Here is a 14,884-nt window from a genome sequence, read left to right on the forward strand (position 1 = left end):
CACACACCTGATTGGAATTGACATGAACAAACACTTGAAGAACCACCTGCATTTCTCCAGTTTACTTATGAGAATGTCATGTGGGACTATGTCAAAAGCCTTGCTGAAGTCCGCTTGTACTATGTCCACCGCATTCCCCCTATCCACCAAACCAATTACCTTGTCAAAGAATGAAATCAATCTGGCTTGGCATGATTTGTTCTTCGCAAATCTATGTTGGCTGCTAGTGATCACCCCTTCATCCTCCCTATATTTGCAAATTGTATATTTTGTATATTGCTCTAGTTATCTTCCCAGGTATTGAGGTCAGGCTGACTGGTCTACAATTTCTATAGCTCCTCCTTTCACCCCTTTTTAAAGATGGGTACTACATTAGCTTTCTCCAGCTCTCCAGGACCTCTACTGTCATCCATGAGTTTGTAAATATTATTGCCAGTGGCTTTGAGATTTCTTCAGCTAATTCCTTCAGCACCCTGGGATGAACAGGATCAGGCCCTGCTGACTTGAATTAATTCAATTTAGTCAGAAGATCTCTGATGTGTTTTTTACTTATCCTGAGCTGCGTCCCTTCCCTTTTATCGTCTCTACTAACTTTGTTAGTCTTCCGGTCATGTTATTTTTTTGTGTGAAGACTGAAGCAAAGTAGGCACTGAGCAGCTCCACCTTATTATCATCTGTGGTTACCAGCTCACCTTCTCCATTAAGCAGCAGACCCACACCATCCCTGATCTTTCTTTTTTGTATGACATACTTGTAAAAGCCCTTCTTGTTGTCTCTAACTTTTCTTGACAGTTGGAACTCATTCCTTGCCTTGGTTTTCCTGATTTTGTTCCAACACACTCATGCTATTCTCATGTCCACTTCCTTAGTGACGTTCCCCTCCTTCCATTTCCTCTATGTATCCATTTGGGTTTTTAGATATCTAAAGGCACTTATCTCTTCTCTGAATAGGAATTACTTGATGTTGAGCTTCTAGTATTACATCTTTTAGGAAATGCCAACCCCCTTCAATTCCTTTTCTTCCTAATTGGTCTCTCTATGGAGTCATGCCTACTATTTCTCGGAGTTGGTTGAAGTCTGCCTTTTTGAAGTCCAGTGTCCTTGTTCTGTTGTTCAAATGTCCTCCTTTCTTTAGGCTCTTGAATCCTATCAGATTATGATCACTTCCTCCCAAGTTCCCAACCACCTTTGTGTTCGCAACTAATTTATCCCTGTTGGTCAAAACCAGATCCAAAATGGATGACCTTCTAGATGTTTCCTCAACTTTCTGATATCCCCTACACATACAAAGAACTTACAGGATATATCCTGTAAGTATGGCCTACATTCTTCCTTCCCAGTTTTACACATTTACCCATATTAAAAAACACACACTGTTTGCTTGCGCCCAGTTTACCAAGTGAGCTAGATCATTCTGAATCAGTGACCTGCCCTCTTCTTTATTTACCACTCCCCCAGTTTTTGTGTCATCTGCAAACTCAGTGATGATTTTATGTTTTCTACCAAATAATTGATAAAGATATTAAATAGTATTGGGCCAAGATTTGATCCCTGGAGGACACCACTGGAAACAGACATGCTTCATGACAATTCCCTGTTGACAGTTACATTTTGAGACTTATCAGTTAGCCAGTTTTTAATTTATTTAATGTGTGCCATGGTAATTTAATATCATTCTATTTTTTCATCAAAATGTCATACAGTACCAACTCAAAAACTCTACAGAAGTCTAAGTATATTACATCAACACTATTACTTTTATCAACCAAACTTGTAATCTCATCAAGAAAAGATATCAAGTTAGTTTGACAAGATCTATTTTCCATTAATCCATGTTGATTTGCATTAATTCATTACCCCTCTTTAGTTCATTATTAATCAAGTCCCGTGTCAATCACTCCATTATCTTGCCTGGGAGCAATATCAGACCAAGAGGACTATAATTATCCGGGTCACCCAGTTTATCCTTTTTAAAAATTGGAACAACATTAGCTATCTTCCAGTATTCTGGAACTTAACCAGACATATTGAAAATCAACATTAATGGTCCAGTTAGCTCCTCAGCTACCTCTTTTAGAACTCTTGATGCAAGTTATCTGGACCATCTGATTTTAAAAATGTCTGACTTTAGTAGCTTCTGTTTAACATCCTCCAGTCATACTAGTGGAATGGAAAGACTTTTACCATCACCGTGTGACGAGATTGCATCAGATGTTTTTTCCCCCCAAATACAGAAAAGAAATGTATGAACATTTCTTCCTTTTCCGCATTATTGATAGTTCTACCACTTCCATCTAGTAAAGGACCAATATCACTGTCAGAATTTAAAAACACCTTTTTATTGTCCTTGATTATGCTGGCATATGTTCTCCTTGTGTCCCTTGGCTTCCCTTATCAATAGTCTACAATTCTTAATTTCTGATTTATAGTCATTACTATCAACTGTGTGCACACGTGCATGTGTGGGCGCATTTACAGTTACCTTCACTTCCCCTCTAATCCAAGTTCTATTTTTAACCAGCATAGCCTTCTTCCTTGATCATGGGATTGTGGTTTTGGGGCATCTAGTACGGTGTTCTTAAATGATTCTCAATTATCATTCATATTTTCCTGATTAAATTCTTCCTCCTAGTTGATTTGGTCCATAATTGTTTTCAGCTTTGTGAAATAGTCCAGATAATACTTAGTCCTGCCTCAGTGCAGGGGACTGGACTAGATGACCTACTGAGTTGCCTTTCAGTCCTACATTTCTATGATTCTATTCTTACATTTGACCGTACTAGTCTTCCAACAGATATCAAGGAAGTTAAAATTCCCCATTAATACTAGCTCGTGTGTGTTAGCTAATCTTGTTACCTATTTGAAGAATATCAGAGGGGTAGCCATGTTAGTCTATATCCACAAAAACAATGAGGAGTCCGGTGGCACCTTAAAGACTAACAGATTTATTTGGGCTTTCGTGCATAAAAAGCCCTTCTCTTCATGTGCCAGTATATTTATGCCTGCATCCGTAATTTTCACTCCATGCATCTGAAAAAGTGGGCTTTTTATGCACAAAAGCTTATGCCCAAATAAATCTGTTAGTCTTTAAGGTGCCACCGGACTCCTTGTTATTTGAAGAATGTCTCATCCACTTCCTCTTCTTCATTTGATGGTCTATAACAGACTTCCACAATAACATCACTACTATTCTTTTCTCTTTTTAGCTTCATTTTTGTTAGTTATACTCACTTATTCTGTTGTGTTAACAGAGGCTATGTCTACACTACTGCGATAAGTCGACCTATGCTATGCAATGCCAGCTATGTGAATAACGTAGCTGGAGTCAACATATCTTATGTCAAGTTACCATGGGGTCTACACCGCAGGGGGTTGACAGCAGAAACTCTCCCGTCGACTTACCTTACTTTTCTTGTCGGGGGTAGAGTACAGAGGTCAACTGGAGAGTGATCTGCTGTTGATTTGGTGGGTCTTCACTAGACCCACTGAATCAATCACCGGTGGATTGATCTCAGAGCTTCGATACTGGCTGTAGTGTAGACCTAGCCTTAGAATCTAAGCTCTTTGGGACAGCAAGTATCTTTTGCTTTTTTGCACTTCCCAGCACAATGGGGGCCCACTATGACTGGGACCTCTGCATGCTACTGTAATACAAATACACTAACAGGTACAGCAGAGACTGGGTATATTTAAAACCCATTAGCTTTATTCTGTATTGTGTCCCTCCTCACAAAGACAAAACTAGCAACAGCTACTTGAACACTCACGTGAGAAAATGAGGATGATTCTTCACCGTTTCCTCTAGCTTCTCCAAAAATGTCATATCTGTGGCATCCCCAGGTCTCAGACACTCCTCATCCTATAGAGAGAGGAATCAGCAAACACAGCAATACTTGTACTAGAGAGGCTGCCTAATTCACTCACATAATAAACAACTGCTGGGTTGAAAAGGAGAATTTTTTTCTTCCTGGAGACTAGTTAGGCTTTTAGATTCTTTCCGGCCAGCAGAAGAAGACAAGTACGGTTTGACTTTTGGTGAGAGGTGGTCTCCCTATGTACGAAGAACTTGCCTGCTCCCACAGTTCAGTTGAGTTTTCAAGAGCAGAACAATTAAAATCTGACCATAAAATGAAGTCAGATCAAGCTCTGTAACTCTAATCTATGTACAGAATTGATTCTAAAAAAGAAAGGAATTTAGACTGGTTTAGGAGGTCTCAAAGAAAGAAACTGATCAGGTTTGCCCTTCAGTTTTCTGTGCCAGTTAAGCAAGAATTTATAACATTATTATTTAGAGCTAGTATTACAGCAGTGCCCATAACTGTAATAAGTGCCCCATTTTGCTTGTAAAAATACACAAAAAGACATTTCCTGCTTCAATTGCTGACAACCTAAGAATACAAGTGACCTCCAAAGGGAGAAGAGGAAAACAGTTAAATATATACAGTTTCTATACACATTTACATGTTTTTGTTTTTTATAAATAGATAAAGCAAGATCTACTTATCCTCAACTGCCACCTAACCTACCTATCACTAGTTGGCTGGTTGCTTTGCATTCAGAACAGCAATACAGGAGGGGGTTTAGCATCCAACAACAGCCTGCAAAATGCTCCTACTGAGCCCTGCTTAACTGGCATGAGTACATTATTTATAGTGTTTAGAGAATATATCTGCAGCAAAGCCCTGGTAGTTGCTTCACAAGTTTGCAGTACAGGATGATGCCACTGAACTAGTAGAGGACACTAAGGCAACTCAGAAGTTCTCTAGAATTGAAAATACCAGTACAAGGATGCTACCTGAAGCAAGCCTGCTGTTTTGTTTCCTTCCTTTTTGGGGGATGGAAAAATGCAGACCCAGTGAACACACATTGTCCCTGGGGGTCTTCTTAAAAAAAAAAAAAAAAAAGAGGGTCTTAATTTTAGAATTAAGAAGTTCACTGCCTTCAAAGTAAAGGTCCTTGGTTGTTATTTGTTCCTCCCTGGGGATTTCCTAGGACTGGAGCCAGGGAGACCACCTCATTGTCACCAATATAGCCACAGTACACACCGTGGTGTCAGACATATCCAGTGCAGCCTATAGGGAAGTGTGGGCTATCCAATGCCCCTCAGTCATGATGGCTCTCAGCTCCTCTCAATGGTCCTGTGGTACCTTGTCCAGAAATGGAGACAGCTTATCCCAGCTCCAATGGAGAGGAGAGCCTGATAATTAGCCACACACACATCTGGTGGCTGACTAATGAATAAACCTTGCACGAGATAAGGTCTAGTTTCTTTGGGTCCGGCTCTAGGAGGTATTTGTTATTTTTGACCTTTCCTTGACAGCAGCCACTACAAGCAAATGTAGTACTGGGAGGGAATAAAAGTATTCAAATCCCTTGGAAGGAACATGGTACCTTCCTTCTGCTCGCTTGGATGTCACTAGCATCAAGGCTGGTGTATGCCATAGGTCCTATGTCAGCTCCAGTGGTCTTTCATTAATTGGCATGGGGAGCCTGTTTGGCAAGGAAGGGTGCGAAATATCCAGGATCTCATGGGAATTTGGCTGCATTACTTCTAGTGGTATATCCACTATCTCTGCCATGTGTTTAATGAGCTCTTGGAATAATTTAAGATCATCCACTAAGGAAGACATAGAGAGGCTTACTGCCTCATTGGGGGAGGATGAGATCACAGCAGGAACAAGTTGTTCTTCCCCTTGTGGGGTGGTTGTTCCTCATAATTTTCCTCCTCCTCCTTTCTTTCCAGGACCTGGGGCTTCACTAGTTGGCCTGACTGGGATGGTCCATATTGTGTCTTTGAAGAGGGGAGGTCTAACCCTGGAAGGGGCAGATGATGCAGGCTTACACGAATACGGCTGTACACCCAAGTGTGTCCAGTAGAGACAGTGTTGGTAGGGATATAAGTACTGAGGTGGGAGACACACAGGAGGGTACCAAGATAAATGTTTCCTATGAGTCCAGGTATTCTCCTACTTTCCTTTGTAGAATCCTCCCTCGCGTGCCTTCCTGGTTCCCAATATGGTACCCCAGGGGGGAAGGCGAGTGTGTGGGAGATGTGTCTAGATGGGGATGAGGAGAAAGCGAGTGACCATTCTATCCAGAGTGTCCTGCATATAAAGGGAGAAGTTGGTACTGGAGATACCTCCCTGACTTGCTGTACCAACAGTGCAGTAGTTGGTGGCTTAGATATCACCATCCTCAGCCTCTCTAGGAGAGGCAGCTGTAGTGTCAGGCCCAAAAGTCTCTCTGTACTCTGTATGCTTTGGGTACCAAGACAGCAAGTATTGCTGGGTACTGAAGAACACGGTTCTGAGGTGAGCAGTTCCCAAGGCTCTGGGTATTGAGAGAAAAAACAGTCTGCAGATATGGTGGGTGCAACTGGGGCTCTCTTAGTAGTCTGTACTGGGGCATTTCACAGGACCTTTTCAGACTTTTGGCCCTTAGGAGGTTGAGCCTGAGATGAGTCAGAAGTCTGATGATGCTTGTATCTTGACTTGCCAGGCATCTGAGAAGGGGACCTTGGCGCATCCTTTCTCCCATCGTTCCTTCCCGTCAGAAGACTGATGCCAGAATGGAGATGGATGACTGGGGTCTCTTAATAGATGTGACCCAAGAGCTCAGGGTGGAATCTTAGCTCACAAGGCCACTAATGGAGAGGAACTGATCAGAGGACCATAGACTGGTTTTGACCTACGTCTCAGTGTCTGAGAAAGCGTGTTTTGAACTCTTGAGGAGGAACTACTTCTGGTGGGCTTCTCTAGCATGCCGATTGTGCTTAGAGAAAAACCAACATATGGAATATTGCTTGGGGGTATGTCCCTCTCCTAGGCTGAGCAGGAACTGGGAATACCAGTTGTTATGCAGCACTGAAACTTAATGAGAGGCAGGTTTTGAACCCTGATGATTTAGCTTCTGCCATATTGCTAGCATCTTTGTGGGGGGGAGGGGGGGAGGGGTGGTATAGGTCTACCTACACTGAAACTTATCTAAGAAAAATTATATATAAAGTATTAGCCAACAGGCAATAACTATATGAACTAGCCAACCACTAAAGTTGCTAACTAATACCAGCACAGTGAATAGGGAAGTGGACACTGCAGAGATTCTGTCTCATTGCCACAAGCGGTAAAAAGGAACTGAGGAATAGTTGTGCCTGCTCTGCCCTTTATGCCTTTGGACCGGGAGGGAGGACAGTCCAGGACATCTAGAGTGCAGGTACTGCCCAAGTGGATACTGCTGACCAAAAGAATCCAATCTTGCATTCATGGGACACACGTGCACCAAGAATGGAACCCATGAGGACAATCACTCGAACCTGTAGCAGGAGCTGAGCAATGTTGTAGCCTGCGTTTCCTTGGCTCCCCTCTCCCATCCCAGTCACTTCAGTGTGAGAATTCCTCTCCCATCTTCACAGAAGGAACAGCAGCTAGGTTTCGGGAGCGGAGCCAGGCAAATCCATTTTGCCACTTAGTTAAGCTGCCACAGTGGCTGCTCTCTCTCACTGCTGCTGGGAGCAGGAGATCAAAGATCAGGTGGCTACTTTGGTGGTCACTCACTCTGCTTCTTCTGAACAGCATTCACACACCACTATGGCTGTATTATTTTTACAACCTGAGAGTCGGAATAGCAAAATTAAAAATAGGTCTGTCAAGCAATTAAAAAAATTAATCATGATAAAAAAAATTGCGATTAATCACGCTGTTAAACAACAATAGAATACCATTTATTTAAATATTTTTGGATGTTCTCTACATTTTCAAATAAATTGATTTCAATTACAACACAGAATACAAAGTGTACGGTGCTCACTTTATATTTATTTTTATTACAAATATTTGCACTGTAAAAAAGAAACCAAAGAAATAGTATTTTTCAATTCACCTAAGTACTGTAGTGCAATCTCTTTATCATTAAAGTTGAACTTACAAATGTAGAATTCTGTACAAAAAAAGTGTACTCAAAACCAAAACAATGTAAAATTTTACAGCCTGAAGTCCTCTCAGTCCTACTTCTTGTTCAGCCAGTTGCTCAGACAAACAAGTTTATTTACATTTGCAGGAGATAATGCTACCTGCTTCCTGTTTACAATGTCAACTGAAAGTGAGAACAGGCATTCGCCTGGCACTGTTGTAGCCGGGGTCGCTAGATATTTCTGTGCCAGATGCACTAAAGTTTCATATGTCTCTTCATGCTTCAACCACCATTCCAGAGGACATGCATCCATGCTAATGATTGGTTCTGCTCGATAACAATCCAAAGCAGTATGGACCGACGCATGTTCATTTTCATCATCTGAGTCAGACGCCACCAGCAGAAGGTTGATTTTCTTTTTTGGTGGTTCGGATTCTGTAGTTTCTACATCAGAATATTGTTCTTTTAAGACTTCTGAGAGCATGCTCCACACCACGTCCCTCTTAGATTTTGGACCGCACTTCAGATTCTTACACCTTGGGTCAAGTGCTGTCGCTATTTTTAGAAATCTCACATCACTACAATTCTCCCCCAAGGAGTTCAGTCACAAACTTAATTAATGCATAATTTTTTTAACGAGCATCATCAGCATGGAAGTATGTCCTCTGGAATGGTGGCCAAAGCATGAAGGGGCATATGAATGTTTAGCATATCTGGCACGTAAATAACTTGCAACGCTCACTACAAAAGTGCCATGCAAATGCCTGTTCTCACTTTCAGGTGACATTGTAAATAAGAAGCAGGCAGCAGTATCTTCTGTAAATGTAAACAAACTTGTTTGTCTTAGCAATTGGCTGAACAAGAAGTAGAACTGAGTGGACTTGTAGACTCTAAAGTTTTACATTGTTTTGTTTTTGAGTGGAGTTATACAAAAAAATCTACATTTGTAAGTTACATTCATGATAAAGAGGTTGCACTATAGTACTTGTATGAGGTGAATTGAAAAATAGTATTTATTTTATCATTTTTACAGTGCAAAGATTTGTAATAAAAATAATAATATAAAGTGAGCATTTTACACTTTCTATTCTGTGTTGCACTAGAAATCAATATATTTGAAAATGCAGAAAAACATCCAAAAATATTTAATAAATTTCAATTGGTATTCCATTATTTAACAGTGTGATTAATTACAATTAATTTTGTTAATCATGATTAATTTTTTTTTAATCAATCACATGAGGTAGCTGCAATTAATCAATAGCCCTAATTAAAATCTTTTGCAAAAAAAAGTTCTCTTGACTATAGGCGCTCTGCTCAGAATCCCCCTTCCCCGCAACACAGGACATTCTTAGTCAGCCAGTTTAAAGGGCCCGGGGGGAAACTTTGGTGTATTCAGGCATTTGTTTTCTGTTTCTCTTGGGAGGTTCTTGCTTCTTCTATACTCTCAGATGTGGTTAATGGGAAATTTATTTGTGCATATGCATTGTATGGCATTATAGATATACCCCAATAAAAATACAAGTTAAAACAGTTTTGCTTAAAAAGAAGCTTCTATCTTATTCAGTGTAAAGCTCTTAATGAACAGTATTGTGTGGTTAGAAATGCCAGCAAATGCAAAAACATGCATGGAAGACGGTTAGCCTCTGGGTCTACCACACATGGTTCATACCCAACACTAGGCTCTACTCACTTCTCTACCTCCCTCTGCAATCCTCACACTCCCACAAACAACCTGTACACCAGCCTCCACTTCCTTTTCACCTATGACTAGTCACTTCCCATTATGCTCCTAAATATCTTCAATTAAAAATAAATACAGGTTTGTCAACTCACCAAAATAGAAATTATGCCTTTGAATTTCTCTTCCACCAGATCACAAATGATTTTGTTATTGAAATACTGGACAGGTTCCCACTGCCATTCACAAAGAGACACACACAATTAAAGACAGGTTAAAGATCTTGATTCTGCACTGGAAGGAAATAGTCTCAGTGATCAGTGTATTTCAGAGGATAGAAAATATTTAAAACAGTCTTCCTGAGGCCCACATGTCAAGTATGAAAGATACCGGTACATTTCTTTCTTAAATATACATTTATTTTTCTGATCTGTTTTGTTTGTTTGTTTTGCCAGAGAGAGGGTGAACATCTTTGTCCCATCACAGTCAAAAGGAAAGGGGAAACCTATGCAACCAAGCTCTCTATTCTGAAATATGGCTGTAGCGGACAGCCTCCCTCTCTAGAATAAGTCTGACTCAAATACACTAGGCAGTTGCAACTAGAAATATAAAACCTTATATTATGGAACTCAACTAATATAGACCTGGGGTTCTTGTTCCTGCTATGCATATGCCACACAAAAAGACTGACTATTCCTGAAACCAAACCCCCTCAAATGAAATATTTATCTTTGTTCCAGGTCATCACTGAGTCCTGTTGTCACAGTTTCTCATCTTTCATTCAGATTTGTGAGAGGTAGTCTCCCTAACAAATAGCAGCCGATCTCTGTGGTTGCTGCTCTGAAAAAGGTCTCCAAATTCTGAACGCAGGATTCAAGAGAAAGAACCTCTTCAGAAACTGGGAACCAGGCTACTCACAAAATATATTTAGTTGGTGATAGTAACAAACAGGTCAGGGAGGAGCAGAGAAATTTCTAAAGGGCTGTCTTACAGCATCCTTATTCTCCTATCTATCTGGGTTCTTCTGTAGAACCCATCAGTGTAGCATCTGAGTGCTTTGTAGCCAGTACCAGGTACCTGCACACAATCTCCAGACAGTAAGTAAGCAGAGAATCCACCACAGACGCTTCTGCTATTTCTTAATTATATAACTGCATGGATCCCAACAGTAGCTCATAAAAGATCAAACGCAACTCAATCACCATTCTGCCCTTCCTACAAGCCTTGCTTGGAAGGCTGAAAGGCAGGAGTTTGGGTTTTGCTGAAGCAAGGCTTCAGCAAGAAGAACACAGAACAATTTTCCATAAATAAATTGATAGGATCTACATTTTCTGGCAGCAAAATGTCAAAGGGCCACAATGTCATGTGGCATTCTTGACAGGACAAGAATTCATGGATTAATTCTGATGTTTGATCGCCTCCAAGTTACAAATGCAATAGCTGTGAGCAAAACTGCAGGACTTTCAGTGCCAAACACACAGCTTCTAACCCAGCAAGCTACAAGATAACTTTCCTTAGCTGAGAGCAGAATTAAGATTTTTATGCGTTGTATAGACACAGGACTACAGAACAAGATAATCACTAATGCTGGAACAGGTCTAGTTCTAATCTGAATGGGTTTTGCTTGAATAAATACTATCACCTGTGAGCAGGTGATTGCATGTGCAAAAACAGAGCCCAGTTTGAAGCCCCTTTTGTGTGAAGCAGTTCTTGTGGATCACACACAGACAAATAAGGCGAAAATAAATATTTATTTCCAAATTCTTGCTTTACATACTGTAAATTATTATCAGCTCCCTTTAATTAGCAGGCCTCTCCCAATAGGACATGCTACAGAGGAAACAATACAAAATGAGGTCTTGGCTCTTACCGCTATGCCTTCTGACTCATACTCCTCTTGTTCTGATTTTAGTGTGAGTTCTATGAAGAGCTGCTGCAGTTTTTCATTACAATAATTGATACAAAACTGCTCAAAGCTGTAAACAATCAGAAAGAATTAGTCACTCCCACACTGTATTTCAATAAAACAAAGTCTGCACCATTTTGGTCAGGCACCATGCATAATCTGGGTACAAATCAAGAGAGAGATAAGCAAGAGATCTAGAGACTCATATGAGCTCTAAAGAGATGAACCAATGAATAGTCAGATTCGCCCCAGAAGAGAGAAAGAGCCATCAGAGGTAAGCAAGGAGGAACATGGGTTCAGCAGACATAAATAAAGGCCTATCTACACTAAAAGTCCAACAATGGATATCTGCCATAGTTAGGTTCCAGGTTCCAATAAAATTCCATAAAATAATTCTATATTGTGTTCTCTCATTCACACTACAACAAAAATGTGTTAGGAGGAGGAAACCCATACCACACAACTACATGCTGGTGTGATTACAGCTGTCATGTAGACAGGCTCCAAGATGGGCAAAAATCAGTTTCACATCCTTGAAAAATTAAGATGATAAACAGTAGTAAATGCTGAGTTCTAGCAGGGTCCCAGCTAGGCACAGCGGTCCCTATCTAGAGATGTTAAAAATAGGCCTCTCGCTCAGAAGGCGTTTGCCTACTACTATCAGGTATTTTGTTGATTTCCTGAAGCTGAGACCTAATCTCATGTTACATAAACCTCTCCTATTAAAAAAGTGCCAGGCTTTTTTAATGTTTTAATGTTGAGGGAAGGAAATGAAACAACAGGATTAAATCACAGGAAACAAGGTTATTCAAAGTTCAAAGACATTGAGGTGAAACAAACCTATTGTGCTGGAAAACCTCAAATCCATAAATGTCAAGCAGCCCCAGAACTGTTGCGCTCCTCCAGCCTGGGCACTCTGCCTCCTGTAACAAAGACACAAAATACTCTGTCACATTTGGTGTAGCTTTAATCATTAGGCTCAAAAGCAGTTGCCAACCTCCACTGCTATCTTCCCATATAATTCTAGAGTCTGGTCCTCACTCCTCTCAGTGAGAGGAATGCAGTCAGAAAATCATTGTTCAGTATTGAGCTGAACCTCTTCCCTGCTTCCTAGTTCAACCGTTTGAACTCACACTTCCCACCCACTTAGTAGCACAGTCTATAGTATGATCATGGGAGTGCAAGTGAGAGAGAAATTTACCTTGTAGGCAAGAGACTTATTAATCTTATTCACTAGCCAGGAGAAGGTGCGCCCATATACTGCCTTGGCTAGAGCATCTCGTGCATAGGCTGCCTGCTCCAAATTCAGAGGACTGACCAACTGCATGTGGAAGAAGAGACAAGACAAATTCGAACAGTCAGCCCACTGAGCAATGCAGTCTTCGTAACACAATACTAATAACTAGCTGTGCACACATCACAATCTCCCAGCAGTACTGGTTACTAGTCACAAGTAGGTTACATGAGACCAAGAAACGTAGAGATAGTTTCCTCTCAGAGAAATCTGTAACCGGAAGGTGAACTGTTTAACCTGATAACAAAGCAGCCTATATTAGTTAGCTTCAGTTCTGGATGTCTCCCAATTTACCAGTTCATGTTCTCACCTCTTCCCCTTTTGCTATGATCGTCTTGTGGATCAATGCTTCCCGGAGCACAGAGCCCTCAACTCCCAGGAGCTGCAAACCACCAAAAGGAAAACTCAATTAGAGAAAGTATTATTAATTTCACATCTGTTTTAGAGACATCAGAAACTTTAGCCCCACAGCTAATGAAGTCCCGCTCTTCACTGATTAACACATCCTGTCCACTGCTGAGATACACAGTGATTCACTCCTCATTCTAGTAGGCACATGCACTCAACAGAAAGATAGGTGACTGGACATTACTGGTTTACCAGGACCATTCCAGCAGAATGCACAGAAAAAATCTGTTACCCACGTTTCATAACTGTTCTTTGATATGTGTTGCTCTTATCCATTCTATTCTAGGTGCGTGCGCACTCACGTGCACAGTCGTCAGAAACTTGTGCCTTAGCAGCATCCATAGGGTCAGCTGTGACGCCCTCTGAAGTGCTACGCTCATGCATCGGTATGTAAGGCACCGTCGGCCCTATGCCCTCTCAGTTCCTTGAACCACCTTGCCTTGCAATTGGGACTGAAAAGCTTGGCACGCCAGGCAAACCGCCCTGAGCTCCTTGGCATTTATGTGAAGGGAGCAGTCAATCCCTAACGAGCGGCCTTGAGTACTGAGATTCCCTAGGTGGGCTCCCCATCTGAGGTCCAAAGTGTTGGTCATCAGAGTCAGTGACGGGGACAAGCCCACAAAGGGACTCCCTGCAAGACCGACACAGGGTCCAGTCATGACACCAGAGATGCCCAAACGTGGTTTGGCACTTTGACTACCAAGTCTAGGTCATGTCTGTTGGGGATGTACACTGATGCCAACCATGCCTGCAACAGCCGGAGATGGAGCCGGGCACATCGAACCACATAGCTGCAGGCCACCATATGACCTAACAACTGTAGACAGGTATGGGCAGTAATAAGGGATGATCCCTTACATGGGATATTATCGCCGACATGGCTTGGAAGCGGGACTCTGGGAGGAATGCTCTTGCCCTCATGGAGTGCAGGAATTGGGTAAAATTTTAAACCTGTTAACCTCTGACCTTAATTATTTCATACAGAAAAGTGACCCTTTAATAGTGTCAAGATCTAATAACTACTAAATCTTACCCTGGAGTAATACAAAAGCAACAGAACCAATTACACTGGTATATGGGAATGTCTCCAAGGGTTTATACTCACCCTAGCCAGATATTTAATCTGGTTCTCTGTGGTCACCTGAGCATTGCCCTGTTCATCGGCAGCAAACTGCACATTCCCCAGGTGCAACACACTAGCAACAATGCTCAGTAAATCCTAGTACAAGAGAAAGAAGAAATAATGGTCAAGAAGATGGGAATAAATATGGATCAAATCTTAGGTGGGATGGGGGGGAGAAAGGGGAGTTTCTTTATATGTCCATCAGTAGGAGACATTTTTACATTTAGCTTTCTGCAGGGCACTCATTCAAAGACTGCCTCCTGGCAGAAAGAACTAACTGAAGCAGGACAGACCTCTAAGGGGAGAAAACTCAGATGTACTTCAAGCCATTTCCTACCTCTACCTCATTGTCGTTGAAGTTAATGACGGACAGGGCCCTTCGCACAACCTTCCAGTCATTTTTATCACTGATGGAACTGACCCTGGCACACTGACCCTAAAAAACACAGATTCTGAGATTTAGTAATCCTTGCAGCCTGACGCATTGTACATACAGCCCACATAGTTCTATCTTGTGTTAATTGTTACAGAAGGGGCCATCTCACCAATATCTTTATAACTCTG

At 41.5% G+C, this 14,884-nt stretch overlaps 1 protein-coding gene across 6 annotated transcripts in view; it reads right to left on the reverse strand.

The window, feature by feature from the left end:
* The window catches only part of MYO1C (myosin IC), a 119,068-nt gene that overhangs the window by 39,583 nt on the left and 64,601 nt on the right, over positions 1–14,884 (reverse strand). For all 6 annotated transcript variants that reach the window (XM_073315956.2, XM_073315957.2, XM_073315959.2 and 3 more), the window contains exons 7-14: positions 14,658–14,756; positions 14,303–14,416; positions 13,100–13,171; positions 12,697–12,816; positions 12,336–12,418; positions 11,460–11,565; positions 9,745–9,825; positions 3,768–3,859 (exon numbers count right to left, since the gene is read on the reverse strand). In XM_073315956.2, coding sequence (XP_073172057.1) covers positions 3,768–3,859; positions 9,745–9,825; positions 11,460–11,565; positions 12,336–12,418; positions 12,697–12,816; positions 13,100–13,171; positions 14,303–14,416; positions 14,658–14,756 — 767 coding nt within the window. The remainder of the gene's footprint in view (positions 1–3,767; positions 3,860–9,744; positions 9,826–11,459; positions 11,566–12,335; positions 12,419–12,696; positions 12,817–13,099; positions 13,172–14,302; positions 14,417–14,657; positions 14,757–14,884) is intronic.

The sequence above is a fragment of the Lepidochelys kempii genome, chromosome 17, assembly GCF_965140285.1.
Source record: "Lepidochelys kempii isolate rLepKem1 chromosome 17, rLepKem1.hap1, whole genome shotgun sequence".
NCBI classification, from domain to species: domain Eukaryota; kingdom Metazoa; phylum Chordata; order Testudines; family Cheloniidae; genus Lepidochelys; species Lepidochelys kempii.